The 15900-nt window shown below is 51.3% G+C and overlaps 2 protein-coding genes across 2 annotated transcripts in view; one reads left to right on the top strand and one right to left on the bottom strand.

The window, feature by feature from the left end:
• The window catches only part of TLCD3A (TLC domain containing 3A), a 28145-nt gene extending 25184 nt beyond the window's left edge, over nt 1-2961 (top strand). Inside the window, exon 5 of the mRNA XM_048518473.1 lies at nt 1902-2961. Coding sequence (XP_048374430.1) covers nt 1902-2174 — 273 coding nt within the window. The 3' untranslated portion in view covers nt 2175-2961. The remainder of the gene's footprint in view (nt 1-1901) is intronic.
• Nucleotides 2962-8380: 5419 nt separating this feature from the next.
• GEMIN4 (gem nuclear organelle associated protein 4) lies at nt 8381-15627 on the bottom strand. The gene is made up of 2 exons (XM_048518513.1): nt 15285-15627; nt 8381-12141 (listed from the first exon to the last, which is right to left on the bottom strand). The coding sequence occupies exons 1-2, from the start codon at nt 15433-15435 to the stop codon at nt 8981-8983; spliced, it is 3312 nt and encodes a 1103-aa protein (XP_048374470.1). The 5' UTR covers nt 15436-15627; the 3' UTR covers nt 8381-8980.
• Between the last annotated feature and the right edge of the window lie 273 nt (nt 15628-15900).

The raw sequence follows: 15900 nt of genomic DNA, 5'->3' as shown, positions 1-15900 counted from the left end.
TATACACCACTCTTTCCCATAGGATTTCACCCTTCTTCTCCCCTCCTCCCACACCATTAGGGTGCTCCAGAGTGTAACAGATCTACTTCTGCCTCTGGGTTGGGGCGCTGTAGGGTGTGTCATGGTCTTGGGTGAACCAGAGCAGGAAATCATGCAGAGAGACAGCATTCATACTCTCTTGTGGAGTACTTTGGGGCACACGGGAACCTGTAATTATTTTCATTTTTTTCTGTGCCAGACACATAGGCAAAGCGCCCCAACACACCAATGGGGGTGTTTGTTTATTTCAGTCATTTCTTGGCTGGGGGCAGCTGCCGGGGGATTTGAAACAATATAAAACACTAAAAACCATGAACCGTTTTAAAAATAACCAAACGGCAGCAATAAATCATACAAATTGCCCAAGACATGCAGGACACCAAGAGAAGCAATTCTGCAGCAACCCCTGCCCCAAAGCAGAGCATTGCCTAAGACAGTATTAAATCTGGGCGGGGGAAAAGAAAGAAAAACCATAGCAGACCTAGAAGAAGAAGAAGAAGAGGAAGAAGAGTTTGGATTTATATCCCCCCTTTCTCTCCTGCAGGAGACTCAAAGGGGCTGACAATCTCCTTGCCCTTCCCCCCTCACAACAAACACCCTGTGAGGTCGGTGGGGCTGAGAGAGCTCCGAGAAGCTGTGACTAGCCCAAGGTCACCCAGCTGGCGTGTGTGGGAGTGCACAGGCTAATCTGAATTCCCCAGATAAGCCTCCACAGCTCAGGCAGCAGAGCGGGGAATCAAACCCGGTTCCTCCAGATTAGATACACGAGCTCTTAACCTCCTACGCCACTGCGTAGTAACACAGTAAATCAGCTAGTACAGGGGTCTGCAGCCTGCGGCTCCGGAGCCGTATGCGGCTCTTTCGTCCTTGTACTGCAGCTCCACGTGGCTTAGGTCCTCTCAGCCTCCTTCAGAGAGTCGCCCTAAGGGTTAATGGGAAAGAGAGGCACAGCCCGAGATGGGAAAGAGAGGCACAGCCTGAGACAGAATGGGAAAGAGAGGCACAGTTCCTAGAGAGGCACAGCCCGAGACAGCTATCCCAAGCCACTTCTGGCTTTCCTGTCCCAGGTGCTTGGTTGGCTGATGACGGTGATGTAGCACTTCGTGGATTTCATAACACGCTATAATTGTTTATACAAAGTGTAAAGGTTTATATATAAAGGACTTACACACACACACGTATATACATACATATATATACATACACACACACACATATATACATGTATATATATACATATATATATACACACACACACACGCACACCTATATATACACACACATATATACATACATATATACACACACACACATATATACATGTATATACATACATACATACATACATACATACATACATACATACATACATACATACATACATACATACATATACACACACATATACATATATATATACATATATATATACATACATACATATATACACACACATATATATACATACACACACACACAGAGACACACACACACACACACATAGTGTTATCTTCATTTTAAATGTCAAAAAGTATTTGTGGCTCCAAGTGTTTTCTTTTCCGTGGAAAACGGGTCCAAATGGCTCTTTGGGTGTTAAAGGTTGCAGACCCCTGAACTCGTAGAACACAAGAGATCACCTTATCCTGGCACAGAGCAGGGGACAGCTGACTTCCCGAGAGCATTCCACTGACAAGGTGCCCCCACTGAAAAGACCGCGTCCCTGTTGGCCTCTTATAAGTGGGGGAACTTGGAGCAGGGTTTAAGGCGAGGACCTGGATGATGGGCAAGGTGGTCTGGGTTCCCCCCGGTGCCTCTGTTTTCACTTATTTAACCTCACCTTTTTTCCTGTTCTGTTTGGGCAGCTCAAACTGCAAGACTCGCTTTTGCACAAAGTGAACGGGATCCTCATCTTGGCCACCTTCTTCCTGTGCCGCATCCTCCTCTTCCCCTTCATGTACTGGACCTACGGCCGGCATTCGGGCCTGCCCATCTACGAGGTGCCGTTCCGCATCCCCTTGCACTGCAACGTGGCCAACGCCCTGCTCATCGCCCCACAGCTCTACTGGTTCTTCCTCATCTGCCGCAAGGCCGTGCGCCTCTACAGTGCCTCGCCGACTCCGGACCGGAGCAGATAACAGCGGGTTTGGGCTTGCCTTGCAAGCACTGGGCTCGGAGGTGCCCCCCTCCCTTTCACAACCGGCGACTTAGGGATCGAGGGTCTGGAACTTGCGGGGGGGAAGGGGTCTGGTGGAACCTGCCGCAGAGGCCTGAGTTACCTTCGCCGACAGACAGAAGAAACGGGGCCGGTTCGGGGCCAGTCTGCCGCCTTCCTGCTCTCCTCCGTGCGAGATTAACCGGATCCTGTGACGGCCAAGCTGTTGCTGGGTTCCTGCCAGGAAAAACAGTGGTAGCTGGATATGGAATATTTGCAAGCCAGTAGAACTACGGGTGCCAGAATCTGGTAGCAGCCTCTCCATCTCTAGTGGCCCCCGGTAGCCTTTTGAGGTTGGGATGGGGCCCAGACCAGTCTGAATCACGGGGCCTCTCCGTTCCCGTCACCTGTCCACCTGCTTCCTCAACCACGCCGTGCGCCCAGGTCTTCCCATTTCTCCTTCCGACTGCCTTATGTCCCTGCCAGTCCGGGCACTCTGTCCCTCCACCCCAAAGCAAATGCAAGACTACACTACTGACTCTTGGAAAAGAAACCCACAAGGTCAGCTCAGCTGCACAAGGTCCCTAAAAAAAATTGAATGCTGTAAGGTTTGGCTCCATCAGGGCTGTCTGTATTCTGCACTGTGTAAAAAAAATTCAGGTCCCCGTGTTTCAGCTTTTAGAAGAAGAGGAATTTGGATGTATACCCCACCTTTCTCTCCTGTAAGGAGACTCCCGGTGGCTTACAAGCTCCTTTCCCTTCCCACAACAGACCCCTTGTGAGGTAGGTGGGGCTGAGAGAGCTCTGAAGAACTGGGACTAGCCCAAGGCCACCCAGCAGGAATCTAGGAGTGTGGGAACACATCTGGTTCACCAGATAAGCCTCAGCTGCTCACGTGGAGGAGTGGGGAATCAAACCCAGTTGTCCAGATTAGAATCCACCTGCTCTTAAAATATCCCGGTTACTAGAATTGATGGTTTCCGAAGATTAGACTTGACAGCAGATGGGTGGAAATGCGGAAGATGGGGAAGGGGATTGTCGGAGCAGCCCCTTTGAATAGCAGCACCCTTTGTGCCTTCTACCCTTTCCAATACTGGGCACGAGCAACACAGCTTATGCAAAGTGGGTCCCTGTGGGTAGACGGGCTTCACGTTTCAGTGGGGCGCAACTGTGCCAATGTCAACCCCCAGCATCTCCTGCTATAGAGGGGTCTTTGGGTACTAAGAAAATAGCAACTGTGGACTTCCATGGTGTCCTCCCATCCAAGTCCTAACCGGGGTGGATCTTGCTTAGCTTCTGAGAGTTGACGAGATTAGGCTAGCATGGGCTGTCCGGGTCATGGCAAAAAGTATAGGTGTGGCGTGTTGTGAGGTTTCCGGCTTGTATGGCCGTGTTCTAGTAGCATTTGCTCCTGACGTTTCGCCTGCATCTGTGGCTGGCATCTTCTCTGAAGATGCCAGCCACAGATTCAGGCGAAACGGCAGGAGAAAATGCTACTAGAATACGACCATGCAAGCCGGAAACTACACAACACCCCAGTGATTCCGGCCGTGAAAGCCTTCGACAGCACAGGTATGATTTTTGCAGAATTCGGGTGGGAGCACACACCAGCCTTGCCTGTAATGCTTGCGGATCTTGTAAGCAAAGCGATTGTAGTGGATGAAGACCACCCATGGGTAACTACTGACTCCAAAGGTGGAAGAGCATTTTCAGGCTCTCTAGAAGGCAGGATTTTCCGAGCACCAAGATCCTGCGTCATCTGTGTGGAATTTCAGAAGGATTTGGGGAGCAGAAGGTACCCAGCAGTTTCTTAACTCTGGGATTTGGACGCTCCCTGGCCAAGGTGCCAGGGAGGGGCAACGATGGTGGTGGTGGTGGTGGGGGGGTTGCAGACAACTCAATGGTGGGAATTCAGCAGGTTTGCACCACTTCGGCAGAACCGGTTGTCAAAACGGTGCTTGTAAACAACCGGTTGTTAAATTATTTGAATCCCACCACTGCTCCAGCCCCTATACAAGGAGGATCTTTTCCCTTCTCCCTGTCTGAGATTACTCCGCCCCCAGAGATCCCACTCGAGTGCCACTTCGCCCACGGAGAACAATCCAGTACTACCAGTTTGTATTAATGAAACGTGCCTCTTGTTGGGTTTCTGTGTCAAAAACTCTGATAACGGTGACTTTTTAAAAAATGATCTGTAATGTGCCTTACACACAGCAGATAGGAAAGCAAACCACCCCCACCCCCGAGGCCATTAACAATGCACTAATTCCAGTTTGTTACTGGTTCTTCTCGGTGAGCCAACTGCTGGTTAACACTGCCATATTCATTCTGGAAAATTATCTGTAATTGTCACGTTTACTTGTATTGTAATGGTATGTACACCTGAACGGTTTTTAACTTAAGAAACGGATTCTACACTTTTGTTTTCTCCTGTTTGGTTATCCAAGTAGTTGTGAAGAAACGGCTGACTTGCCCAGTGTTCGGGGTTGTCCTTGGCAGGTTTGGGTTGTGGGCGGGGTTAGAGATTTTGTGGAAGAGTTACTCCAGTGCAGAATTACTCCACTGGAATAGGGTTAGACTGGGATAACTCTCTTTAGGAATGCATTGAAAAAGATGTACCAGACTGAATAGTTTATTTTGAAGACTATATTTGGTTGCTTATCTTTAACGCCTTGCGATATCCAGGCTAGCACTAAGAATTCTTGAGGAATGATTATTTGTAATCCGAAAGGTGGGCTGCAGGGGATATGTTCTCCTATCTTCTTTAAATGACCCCCCCCCTGCGATGTCTTTAAAGATTACAGTCACTGATGATTTCTGTTAAGAGCATCCAAATGGTCATAAAGAGGTGGCTAGTTCTGACAAAAAAAAGTGGGGGTGGGGAGAGGGGAACAATGCCACTCTATAGCTCACCCTCCAAATAATAATGTGGCCAGACAGATTCAACGGACTTAAATTTTGGTCTTCCAGATGATCATAAAGTGGCGGCTAAACTCGTCAAGTCAGATTTTTATGTCTTTTCTGACTACTGAGCTGGGCAAGAGTGCATTGTGGGACAATATCTTGGGGGGGGGGAGAATTGGTTTATATACCCCACTTTTCTCAACCTTTAGGGCAGGGGTCTTCAAACTATGGCCCTCCAGATGTTCATGGACTACAATTCCCATCAGCCCCTGCAAGCATGGTTAAGTGGCAGGGCTGATGGGAATTGTAGTTCATGAACATCTGGGGGGCCATAGTTTGTAGACCCCTGCTTTAGGGACTCTCAAACATGGCCTACAATCGCTCTCTACCACCACAACAGGCATCTTGTGAGTTAGGTGAGGCTGAGGGAGTTCTGAGAGAACTGTGAATTGCCAACGGTCACCCGGTAGGCTTCATGTGGAGAAACAAACCTGGTTCCCCAGATTAGAGTTCACCTCACAAGTGAAGGAACGGGGAATCAAACCTGGTTCTTCAGACTAGAAGCCACCGCTCTTAACTACTACACCACACTGGTTGACTGTGCTTTGACAACCTAGCAAATCAGCATCGGGGAGGGAACCTCTACAATGAACTAAGAGGATTGTGTCACTAAGCCTTTTCTCACGAGGCTCAAAGTCTTGAGTTCTGAAAGCAGCCAAGTAAAGATTGAGGCATTTCAAGGACTGGATTGATCTTGCCCATCCCATGTGAAATACCCAAGGGGCAGACACGTGCAAGTGAGCAGAAGAGCATGGATCTTCCGCTAGAAAGAGTGAACGGGGAGAAGAAGAAGAAGAGTTTGGATTGATATCCCCCCCTTTCTCTCCTGTAGGAGACTCAAAGGGGCTTATAATCTCCTTTCCCTCCCCCCCACCCCCCAACAAACACCCTGTGAGGTAGGTGGGGCTGAGAGAGCTCCAAAGAACTGTGACTAGCCCAAGGTCACCCAGCTGGCGTGTGTGGGAGTACACAGGCTAGTCTGAATTCCTTAGATAAGCCTCCACAACTCAAGCGGCAGAGCTGGGAATCAAACCCGGTTCCTCCAGATCAGAGTGCACCTGCTCTTAGCCTCTACGCCACTGCTGCTCCTGAAACTACAGGTTTCCTTCTCAGGACCAAGAAAGCACTAGAGGGGCATTTTATTTTTCATTTGCAGCCTCCTGCTCAGGTTTAACTGCTCGCATACAAAGGTCCCAAGTGTGGATCCTGTTATTTCCAGCTAAAAGGATCTCAGCAGCAGAAATGGAAAGGACTATTTTTCAGTACCTTAGGCTGATTCTGCATGGGCCAAAAACAGCAGTGTGAAAATGGTGTAAAAGGGTTCATAATGTTTTCCCACCATTTTCACACCGCTGTTTTTGACCCACGCGGAATCGGCCTTAGAGATCAGACTGCTAGAGCCGGCTGAGGGAATATGGCATCAAGTCCCAGCTGGTTGGTGGCCATCCCATTGGGGGAAGCAAGGAAGGTTCATAAGTGGTTTGCCATTACCTGCATGGGCTGAGAGAGTTCGGAGAGAACTGTGACTGGCTTGAGGTCACCCAGCAGGCTTCATGTGCAGGAGTGGGGAAACAAACCCGGTTGACGAGATTAGAAAATGCTCTGCTCGTCACCGCTACGCCACAGTGGTTTAGAAAGAATGGCTAGGTTCTGGCGTAGTGGCTTCATAGAGGTAACACTCCTCAACCACAAAGGGGACAGGTGTTACAGGATCACATTTGCCCACTGGCATATTATTCCCAGTTCCATTTTGGGGAGTTCGCAGCTGTGTCGATGCTGTTGGTCATGCTGCTAATTTAATAATGGCTTCTACCGGCTCTGGAAGTCCTAAGGAATTCAGGGAAAAGAAGAGAAACTGGAGGACAACACCTCTAAAACCCATCTTTAACAAAGTCATGTTGCTTCTGATTGAAGAACTGAGAGCCTCCTTGCTGACCTCGCCTGTTCACAGGCACCATTCACAACACAAGCCTTTATTGGCATATAAAACAGGACAAAATTTTAAAACTAAACAAGGTTAAGAAATGCAGTTAAAACTACTAATTTCCAGTATAAAATTTGCAAGTTTCAGAAAAGAGCACATCAGAGCTGTTCAGGAGATTGGGTATCTTATAACACTCATGCCACTGAGAACATTGCAAGAAAATGGAATTAATGTATTTCATGCGTATCTTATTGTATTTAGGGCATAGAAACAGAGAATGGTTAAGTGTTTCGACCGTAGTCATATCACATGAACAAACTCTTTTAGAACGTTCCATATTCTTAAATATTCCCTCCAGCAGAGCTGATGGCAGCACATTACATCTTGCAGTAGCCAAGGCTCTCCTCTGGGTGGGATTAATCAGCAGACGAAGATATGCTGCCATAACTCCACGCTCGCATGGGATTAATAATGTAGTCGGAGAACAGGTTGTCTTGGCAGCAAGAGTCAAATTATGAAAATCAAGATCCAAGAGCCTATTCTTAACTAGTCTGAAGGCTTCCACCTTTGTGAGCATAAGGAGTGATTCCAAGGGGAAACCAATAGCTTCAACCTTTCTAAAGATCAAAGTCTACCATTCTGAAATAAAGTGATCTGATAACAGAGAGGGAATATAGCTATTGGAACAGGCACCATTCTATTCTTGGTCCTCCAGGTGGTCATAAAGAAGTGGCTAGACTGGCCAAACCATCTAGTATTTTCACTGAAGTTGCAATGGACAACAAGGTGACTGTGGGATGTCTGGGGATTCATGAGAATAGAAACATCGAGGGGGAGGGGACTGCCTTTAGATTTTTAACGGTGGCCCCTTACCCAATTCATTCTTTAGGATAAGGATGGCTATTGGGTGACCCATGGTCCTAATCTGGCAGATCTAACCACAACCAGGACCTTGTGGGCCCACATTTTGACACTTAAGACTGCTGAGAAGGCCCTGGAGAACACGGAATTTGCCCTGTCTACCCAGGACCTTCAAGGGCAGGGGTCTGCAACCTGTGGCTCTCCAGATGTTCATGGACTACAATTCCCAATTGGCCATGCTGGCAGGGGCTGATGGGAATTGTAGTCCATGAACATCTGGAGAGCCACAGGTTGAAGACCCCGGTTCAAGGGAAACTCAGTTGCCAGAGGCAGCTCTTCAACTCCTTTTTGGGCAACCTCTCCTCACCGCCTGTCTCCTGGGAAAGCAGCGATATAGCCCATCATACAAGACACCAAAAGCAGCACTATAGTCCATCATATCAAGATACCAAACTTTAAATCGTTTTAATAGCAGATTAATCATACAAAACTTGGGTGAGGCTGTTGCAGCAAGAACATGTATTTAAGCAATTTTCATTCCAACTACAGGGTTATAAAAAAAGGAATGAGAAACAAGACCCTTGAGGGAAGCCCTTCCTTTCCAGACTGGTTTCTTCCCCAAGATCTCACCACCTTCCCTGACATTTAAAAAAAAACGATAATTGCCATTGCCACCTAGGGTGGAGAGTTTTGCCCTCTCAAACTCTTTGAGTTTGGCTCAAAAAGTGATATCTCCATAGCTTCGACCCTTGAGGTGACGCTGGCTAGACATTTGAACCCACTTCCAACTAGTGAACAGAACAGAGGCAAGCGACAACACAACACGTGTCGGCAATCACCAAGTTCAGCCGGGGGAAGAGAGATAGACGTTTATTATAGATCTCATGAAATTCCCCACCGACGGTCTCCGCCCCAGTCGTTCGCTGAGCAACATGGTGGCATCTTCCGCCCCCCGGCCAGGCATCTTTCGCACCCAGGCTCCTAGCTTCAGCCGATGCCAAAACCAAACCTTGCGGCCCGCTTTCCAAGCCAAGTCCGTTTCACAGCTTGCTCAGCTTCTGCTGGAGCAGGGTGCGCAGCTCTTTGTTGCTGACGTTCTCTGCGATGGACTCCAAAAAGTGCTTCTCGTTCGCTTTCCTCAGGGCCCGGCCAAGGGACTCGTCCGCATCACAGAGATTCTTGTACTGAGACAGGATCTCCAAGGAGAGGACCAAGAGGGGCTCGCCAGTACCCTCTGGCAACATGGCCGCCACGTGGAGCGTGTGGCAAAACATCTGGATGTAAACAAAGGACAATTCCTGCGTCACGCTCTTCTCCTCCATGGGATGCCAATGGCAACAGGGCGTGCCCTTCACCGAGCCCAGCAAATCAGAGAGGCCGAGGCAGTACAGCCTTGCCACGTGCTTCCACGCTTCCACGGACAGCCACGTGGCGCCGCTAGAACTGCACAGGAATTGAAAGCCCCGCAAGAGAAGCACGGAGAACTGGAGGTGATAGGCAAAAGGCTGGAAGTTCAGCAAAGGCAGGTGATGAACGTACTCCAAAGAGTAAGGAACGTACAGGATCTCTCTTTCCAAGAGGCTCTTGATGACGTGGACGAGCCGTCGCCATTCGCTCTGGCTGCACCACGGGAAAACCTGGACCAGGGCCAGCAAGAAACCCTTGCTGAACAGGTTGACTTCGTCAGGGTTGTCCATGTTGATCATGAGGAGCACAAGCATCTGTTCCCTCAGGGCTGTGGAGACGCAACAACACTCCAGCCACGCCAGAAGGCCACTGCCTGCCCCATAAGCCGGGAGGGAACGGGACGTCCACTCGTCCTCTGGGAGTTTACAGACCTCAAACAGGGTGGCCGGGACTTCGTTTTTGAAGTGTCCTCCATAAACCTTCTTCAGATGGAGACCGATGGTCCAGTCCAAGGCGTCCGCCTTCTTGTGCAACCAAGCCACAGACTGGGTCCACAGCTCCGAAGGCACGGAGTCCTTGTGGACCAACACAGCATCGCAAAGTTGGGCCAGGTTGCTGGTCACCAAGTCTTTGGTCTCGAATGAAAAGGCGTGCCTGTCTGGCGGCTCGTGCCAGTAGCGGGTGAAGGCGTGGAGGAGCTTGCCCAAGCAAAAGATGAGCGGGAACGGGTGGCAGGTGTGAATCCAATGCGGGTCTGAAGGCGAGGACACCTTCAAGGCCGTGCCAAGGATTTGCAGGCACAGCTCGAGGTGAGCAAAGTCCGATCTCAGAAAAGGAACGACAAGGTTTCGCGTCACCTCCGACGGAGCAAGGAGAGGGCTGGCCCCGCTCGGCTGCATGAGACACACCAAGAACTCCAAGAACTGTTCCTTCTCCTTGGCAGAGGACAACTTGTCCACAAGAGTCTCTTTCAAGCACGCCAGCATGAGGCTGACGCCTTCCTCCTGACCGTGAAGTTCCCTGAAGTTAAGAGCCGGGAAAGAACACAGGATCTCCGCCAGGAACTGGTGCGTTCCTAAGTTGGCCACGGCTAAGTTACAGATTTTCTTGATCGTCGCCTCTGGGTTGAGTACAGCCAAACGGGACACCGAAGCCACGGCTTTCTTGAAGCCTTCTCCGGAGGCGCTCAGAATTATCTGGTTGAAAGCAATATTGAGCTCCTCTGGAAAGCCTTCCTCAAAAGGCTTCAGGGTCCCAGAAAGGCCTCGGCTGCCCCACCTAGACAAGACGCCGGAAATCACCGTGTTCTTATCTGGCAACGAGAGCTCCATGTAACAGTCCAGAATGACTCTGGCTACCTTCGTCTGATGTTCTTGGCTTTCGGCGGAATCAGCCGCAGGGCCCAAAGAGGCTGCCGTCTCCAGCAGTTTCAAGACCAGATCGGACCTCTGGAACAATTCTTTGTTCTTTACGAGGCAAGCCACCCAGTCTGTAGAGGACGCCCAGTTCTTTTCCGAAGCAAAAATGGAACACATCTCCATGTGCCGGTCCATCTTCTTCTCAATAATCACCATAGCAACAGACGCCATGAGGCTGCTGTCCGAATTCCTGCCTTTCACCTGGGGGCCGGCCTTCTTCAAGAAGTCCGTGATGAGATCACCCAGCTCCGACACGCCCCGCGTCATTTCCCGATCGAGACCCTCTAGCTTGGCACGACTGGTCAAATTCTTCCCCAGAGAGGACAGGCTCTCGAGAAGCCTGTAGCTCTCGTAGCCCGTTTCCTGAGGGTTGCTGAGCAGGTGCTGGACTTCCGCCGACCACTCTTCCAGCAAGGAGCGGAGAAAGTCCATGTGGTCAAGCAACGGATCGTCGCACAGCTTGGCCACGTTGAGCAAGCTCACGCTCCTCTCGGCTTCCTTCACCTTCTCATCCAGCCCCCTCTTGTTGTACCGGTTCTCACCGTCTCTGCTCCAGAGCGTCACCACCGATGAAATCTTGTCCAAGTAAACGTGGACAGGCAGGAAGGCCGGCTCAGCCTCTGCTGGAACCAAAACAGACAGCACATCTACTAGGTTGGCGAGAGCATAACACTTCATCTTGGCAGGGCCAACACTCTCTTTGGTCATTTTCAGTCCCTCCACCAAGGTCGGGAGGAGATTGGCAGCCATGGGAGAATGCGGCATGTCGCTCTTGAACCGCTTTGGGAGGTGGAGTGTTTCGTCTGAGTCGGAGAGGTGCTCGTAGGAGAACGCTCCAAAGAGCATGGTGAGCCGGTCCTCCTGGCCGTCCTTGTGCTTCAGAATTTCCCACCAGACGTCCAAGAAGAAAGACACGTCCTCCGGAGTGGTCTCGTGGGTGACATATTTGACGAAGATCTCCAGTTCCCTCTGGCAAACGTCTGCCGGCAGCACCAACAGGAGCTGCACGAAAAGCCGGGAGGCGTTCACCGCCTTCAACAGCTCAAAGAGGACCGTGTGGTTGATCTCCGGAATCATGACGCTCACCGAGAAAAAGACGTCATCTTTCCACCTCTGGTTCACAGAAGGAGAGGAGGCGTCCGAGAAGAGGATTTTGGACCACAGGATGACGGCCGCTTTCTTCTTCCAAGCGTTGGGCTGGGGAGGATAGGCAGAGTAAGAGGTGCAGATCTCTCTCAGGGCGTCGATGATGGGCTTCCCCACTCTGCACCAATCGGACTTGGTCAGCTCCGACAACGGCTTGGGGTGGCACAGCCTGGACGCCAGCAGGAATCCGCCGTGCAAGACGGTGGCTTCTCCGCAGATGGTCACCGGCCCTGTTTGGAAAACAAGACATGTCTGTTGAGAACCTGAGAAGAAGTCATGGGGCCTTCAAAACCAGGCACCAGCGCTGTGCGCCCTGGAACTGAGGCCTTGTTGCCCCCACCCCCACCCCACAAAACTGAGCAGCTCAACCTCAATGACAGATCCTCCAGATGCACTGATGCTTCTGGCAATCCCCAAAGGAAACAACAGTCGGCACATCCATAGGTGCTCAAGTGACATTCTGACGGTATGTTAATGTGGATTCGCTGCTCTCACCCATGTACATCTGTACAGACATGGGCAGATGATGAAGAATACAGGCACATGTGTACAAGCAGCATGGTGAAATGGTTAAGAGCAGGGGCGCTCTAATCTGGAGAGCCGGGTTTTGATTTCCCGCCCTGCCACTTGAGCTGTGGAGACTTAGCCGGTGAACCAGGTTGGCTTGTGCGCTCCAACACATGCCAGCTGGGTGACCTTGGGCTAGTCATAGTTTTCGCACCCCGCCCACCTCACAGGGTGTTTGTTGTCATCCCCTTTGATGCAAAAGGTGCCGGGTTGATCTTCACGCAACGTGTGATTGGTGTTTGGAATATGCTGCCACAGGAGGTGGTGATGGCCACTAACCTGGATAGCTTTAAAAGGGGCTTGGACAGATTTATGGAGGAGAAGTCGATTTATGGCTACCAATCTTGATCCTCTTTGATCTGAGATTGCAAATGCCTTAACAGACCAGGTGATTGGGAGCAACAGCCGCAGAAGGCCATTGCTTTCACATCCTGCCTGTGAGCTCCCAAAGGCACCTGGAGGGCCACTGCGAGTAGCAGAGAGCTGGACTAGATGGACTCTGGTCTGATCCAGCTGGCTTGTTCTTATGTTCTTATGATCTCCAAGGAAAACAGGTCTCTGTTGGAACAGCTAATTTTGAGTCCAGTAGCACCAACTAAATTTTTGGGAGAGAAAGTTTTGAGTGGTGAAACTCCCTTTGTCAGATACTAGAAGAAGAAGAAGAAGAGTTTGGATTTATATCCCCCCTTTCTCTCCTGCAGGAGACTCAAAGGGGCTGACAATCTCCTTGCCCTTGCCCCCTCACAGCAAACACCCTGTGAGGCAGGTGGGGCTGAGAGCGCTCCGAGAAGCTGTGACTAGCCCAAGGTCACCCAGCTGGCGTGTGTGGGAGTGCACAGGCTAATCTGAATTCCCCAGAGAAGCCTCCACAGCTCAGGCGGCAGAGCGGGGAATCAAACCCGGTTCCTCCAGATTAGATACATGAGCTCTTAACCTCCTGCGCCACTGCTGCTCCTAGAGCTGTGACCCTCAAAAACTCATACCCCCAAAATCTTCTCACTCTCCAAGATGCTACTGCACTCAAATCTAGCGGTTCTACGGCAAGCCCAACACAGCTACCCTCTGAAACAGGTCTTGGGTAGCAGGGGAAGGCCTGACTCTTCTGGAGACCCCTGCAGAGTTGATGTCCATCAGAGAAAAATGTATAGCCAGGGCAAGCAGCAGAAAGCAAACCTCCCCGTTCTGTTTACCCATCATGATATGCCCTCCTTTATACAGCTGTCCTTTAAAACCATCTAAGTTTGCTGCCACCGCTACCTCTGGTGGCAGAGTTTTACACAAAATAATTACGCATCGTGTAAAGTACTTCTGGTTACTTTTCCTAAGCCAGCTGCTCTGATATGCTTCAGAAAGCGCTCCTCGCGGTTCCAGATACTTGCAGTCTCCTAAGATTTTTGAGGGAAAGGCACTTGGCATATTCTCAGAAGCACTCTTCTTCATTACTTGGAATGGGGGTAGCGGAACAACATTGGTCAAGCGTTCCCCTGGCTAGAAATGCAGCAGTGGTCAAACTGCACCTGGTGAATGCCTGCCTGACAGAGGATATGGGGTGCTGCTACAGAAAGCAGGTGGGATAACCTTACCAACCCCTCCTCTCCTGCCCAGTTTAGGGCTTGTTTGCAAAGATTGTGGCGATTTGTGTTCACATATGCAGTGTGTTTTCCCGCCCCAAGTAGCACAAGTCTCAAAAACACCCACCCACATACTAGCAAAAGTGTTTCTACAGATATGCCCCATTCACACGTTGCAAGGAACACACATACTTCCTGCATGTATGTGCAATGTATCCGTTGGTATGAAAAAGCCAACACATATTCAATTTACAAATGAGACCAGGGACCAGTACCTGGATAAATGTGGGTTTTGAATGACACGTTCAACTTTGCACACGTGTTGATTGTAAAATGAGAATATAAGTATAAAGAAAAATAAAATGTACACAACACACAACCTGTACATGTAATTCACTGTAACTTGTGCACAGGGCTGCCCATGTAAAGTCCTGTCAAGTCAGAAATGACTTACGGCCACCCAATTTTTTAAAAGGTACTTAACAGTCACCTTTAAGCAGGAGCAAAAGACTCTTCTTCTAAAGAACTTTGAGGGGCGGAGAACCTGGCCAGGCTGGGACTTGGGTTCAAGTTGCCAATCAGTCATGAAGCATACTAGGTGCCCTTAAGCCACACACTTTCTGATAGCCCAACCCACGGGTGGCCACCCAATGGTGTTCCAGATGTTCATGGACTACAATTCCCACCCCGTGCTGGCAGGGGCTGATGGGAATTGTAGTCCATGAACATCTGGAACACCATGGGGTGGGGACCCTTAGCCCTGTGGTGGCGAACCTGTGGCACTCCAGATGTTATGGACTACAATTCCCATCAGCCCCTGCCCATGGCCCAATTGGCCATGCTGGCAAGGGCTGATGGGAATTGTAGTCCAGAACATCTGGAGTGCCAAAGGTTCGCCACGGGGTCAAAAGTGAGGGAGGGGTGAAAAGGGCATCTGCTAGGAAGCCAGCAATTTAAAAAATGATGCCCTGGGGGCAGGCCAAGAAAGTTGACCTTAAACATGTTTTAAAAAGACATGACCCCTAATGCAGAGGTCAGGCGCCTTCTGATCAGACCAAAACCCAGGACATTCAGGCAGAGTTTCTGAGCACGCGCCAACTTCTTTTTCGAGCAGGGTCCGAGCATGCGCACAGGCGTTTCCGGCCCAGCAACGTGCGCGCGACGCCTCCGAGCATGTGCAGAGCGCTGCTCCCGGCGGGGCCCCCACCCCCGCGCACCTCCAGCCGGGTACCCACCTATGTCCATGGCTGCGGGACTCCCGCCCGGGAGGTGGAGAGCTGCTCCTGGGGGGCAGGCGGCATGGCCGAGCTGCGGGCTCCGCCGCCGCCGCCGCTGCTGCTGCCAGCCCGGGCCGGCCTCGTGGGCGCCGCTGCCCGCCTGCGCCATTGTGCGCTCAGGGCGCGCGGAACAAAGCGCGCCGCCGCCGCCGCCCCCGGCCCAGCCCAGCCGAAGCCCTGCCCGCCGCTCCGCCCCGGCAGCTCCTCCCCAGCCGGCAAGACGGGGCACCGGAAGCTCACCAAGCGCCGCAACAGCTACATCTGCCGGCTGATGCGCGACACCGCCGCCCCCCGACGCCGGGCGCTGCCCCTGCCCGCCTTCACCAGCTGGTATGCCCCCACCCCCCGACCGACCGACCCCGCAGGGCAGGCCTGGGCACGCAGGGGGCAAGAGGAGGGGAAGAAGAAGGGGGCACCCAGGGCAGCACCCACCCTGGCCAAGTGGGCCGTCAGCCCCTGCTTGGACTGCCCCCTCCCCCGAGGAGCTCCACCACTTCCGGGGGGGGCCCTCTTGAACTCAAGGTATTATCCACTGGCAGCATCCCCCTGGCCAAGGGATGCTCCGAACCCGGGA

The sequence above is a fragment of the Sphaerodactylus townsendi genome, linkage group LG16, assembly GCF_021028975.2.
Source record: "Sphaerodactylus townsendi isolate TG3544 linkage group LG16, MPM_Stown_v2.3, whole genome shotgun sequence".
In the NCBI taxonomy this organism is placed as follows: domain Eukaryota; kingdom Metazoa; phylum Chordata; class Lepidosauria; order Squamata; family Sphaerodactylidae; genus Sphaerodactylus; species Sphaerodactylus townsendi.
This window is presented reverse-complemented; position numbering and strand designations above follow the sequence as displayed.

Coding starts and splice junctions, on each gene's coding strand:
- GEMIN4 (XM_048518513.1), bottom strand. CDS start 15,435: ATGGCGCAGGCGGGCAGCGGCGCCCACGAGGCCGGCCCGGGCTGGCAG. Junction 12,142..15,284: donor TCCCGCAGCCATGGACATAG/GTGGGTACCCGG, acceptor TTTTCCAAACAG/GGCCGGTGACCATCTGCGGA.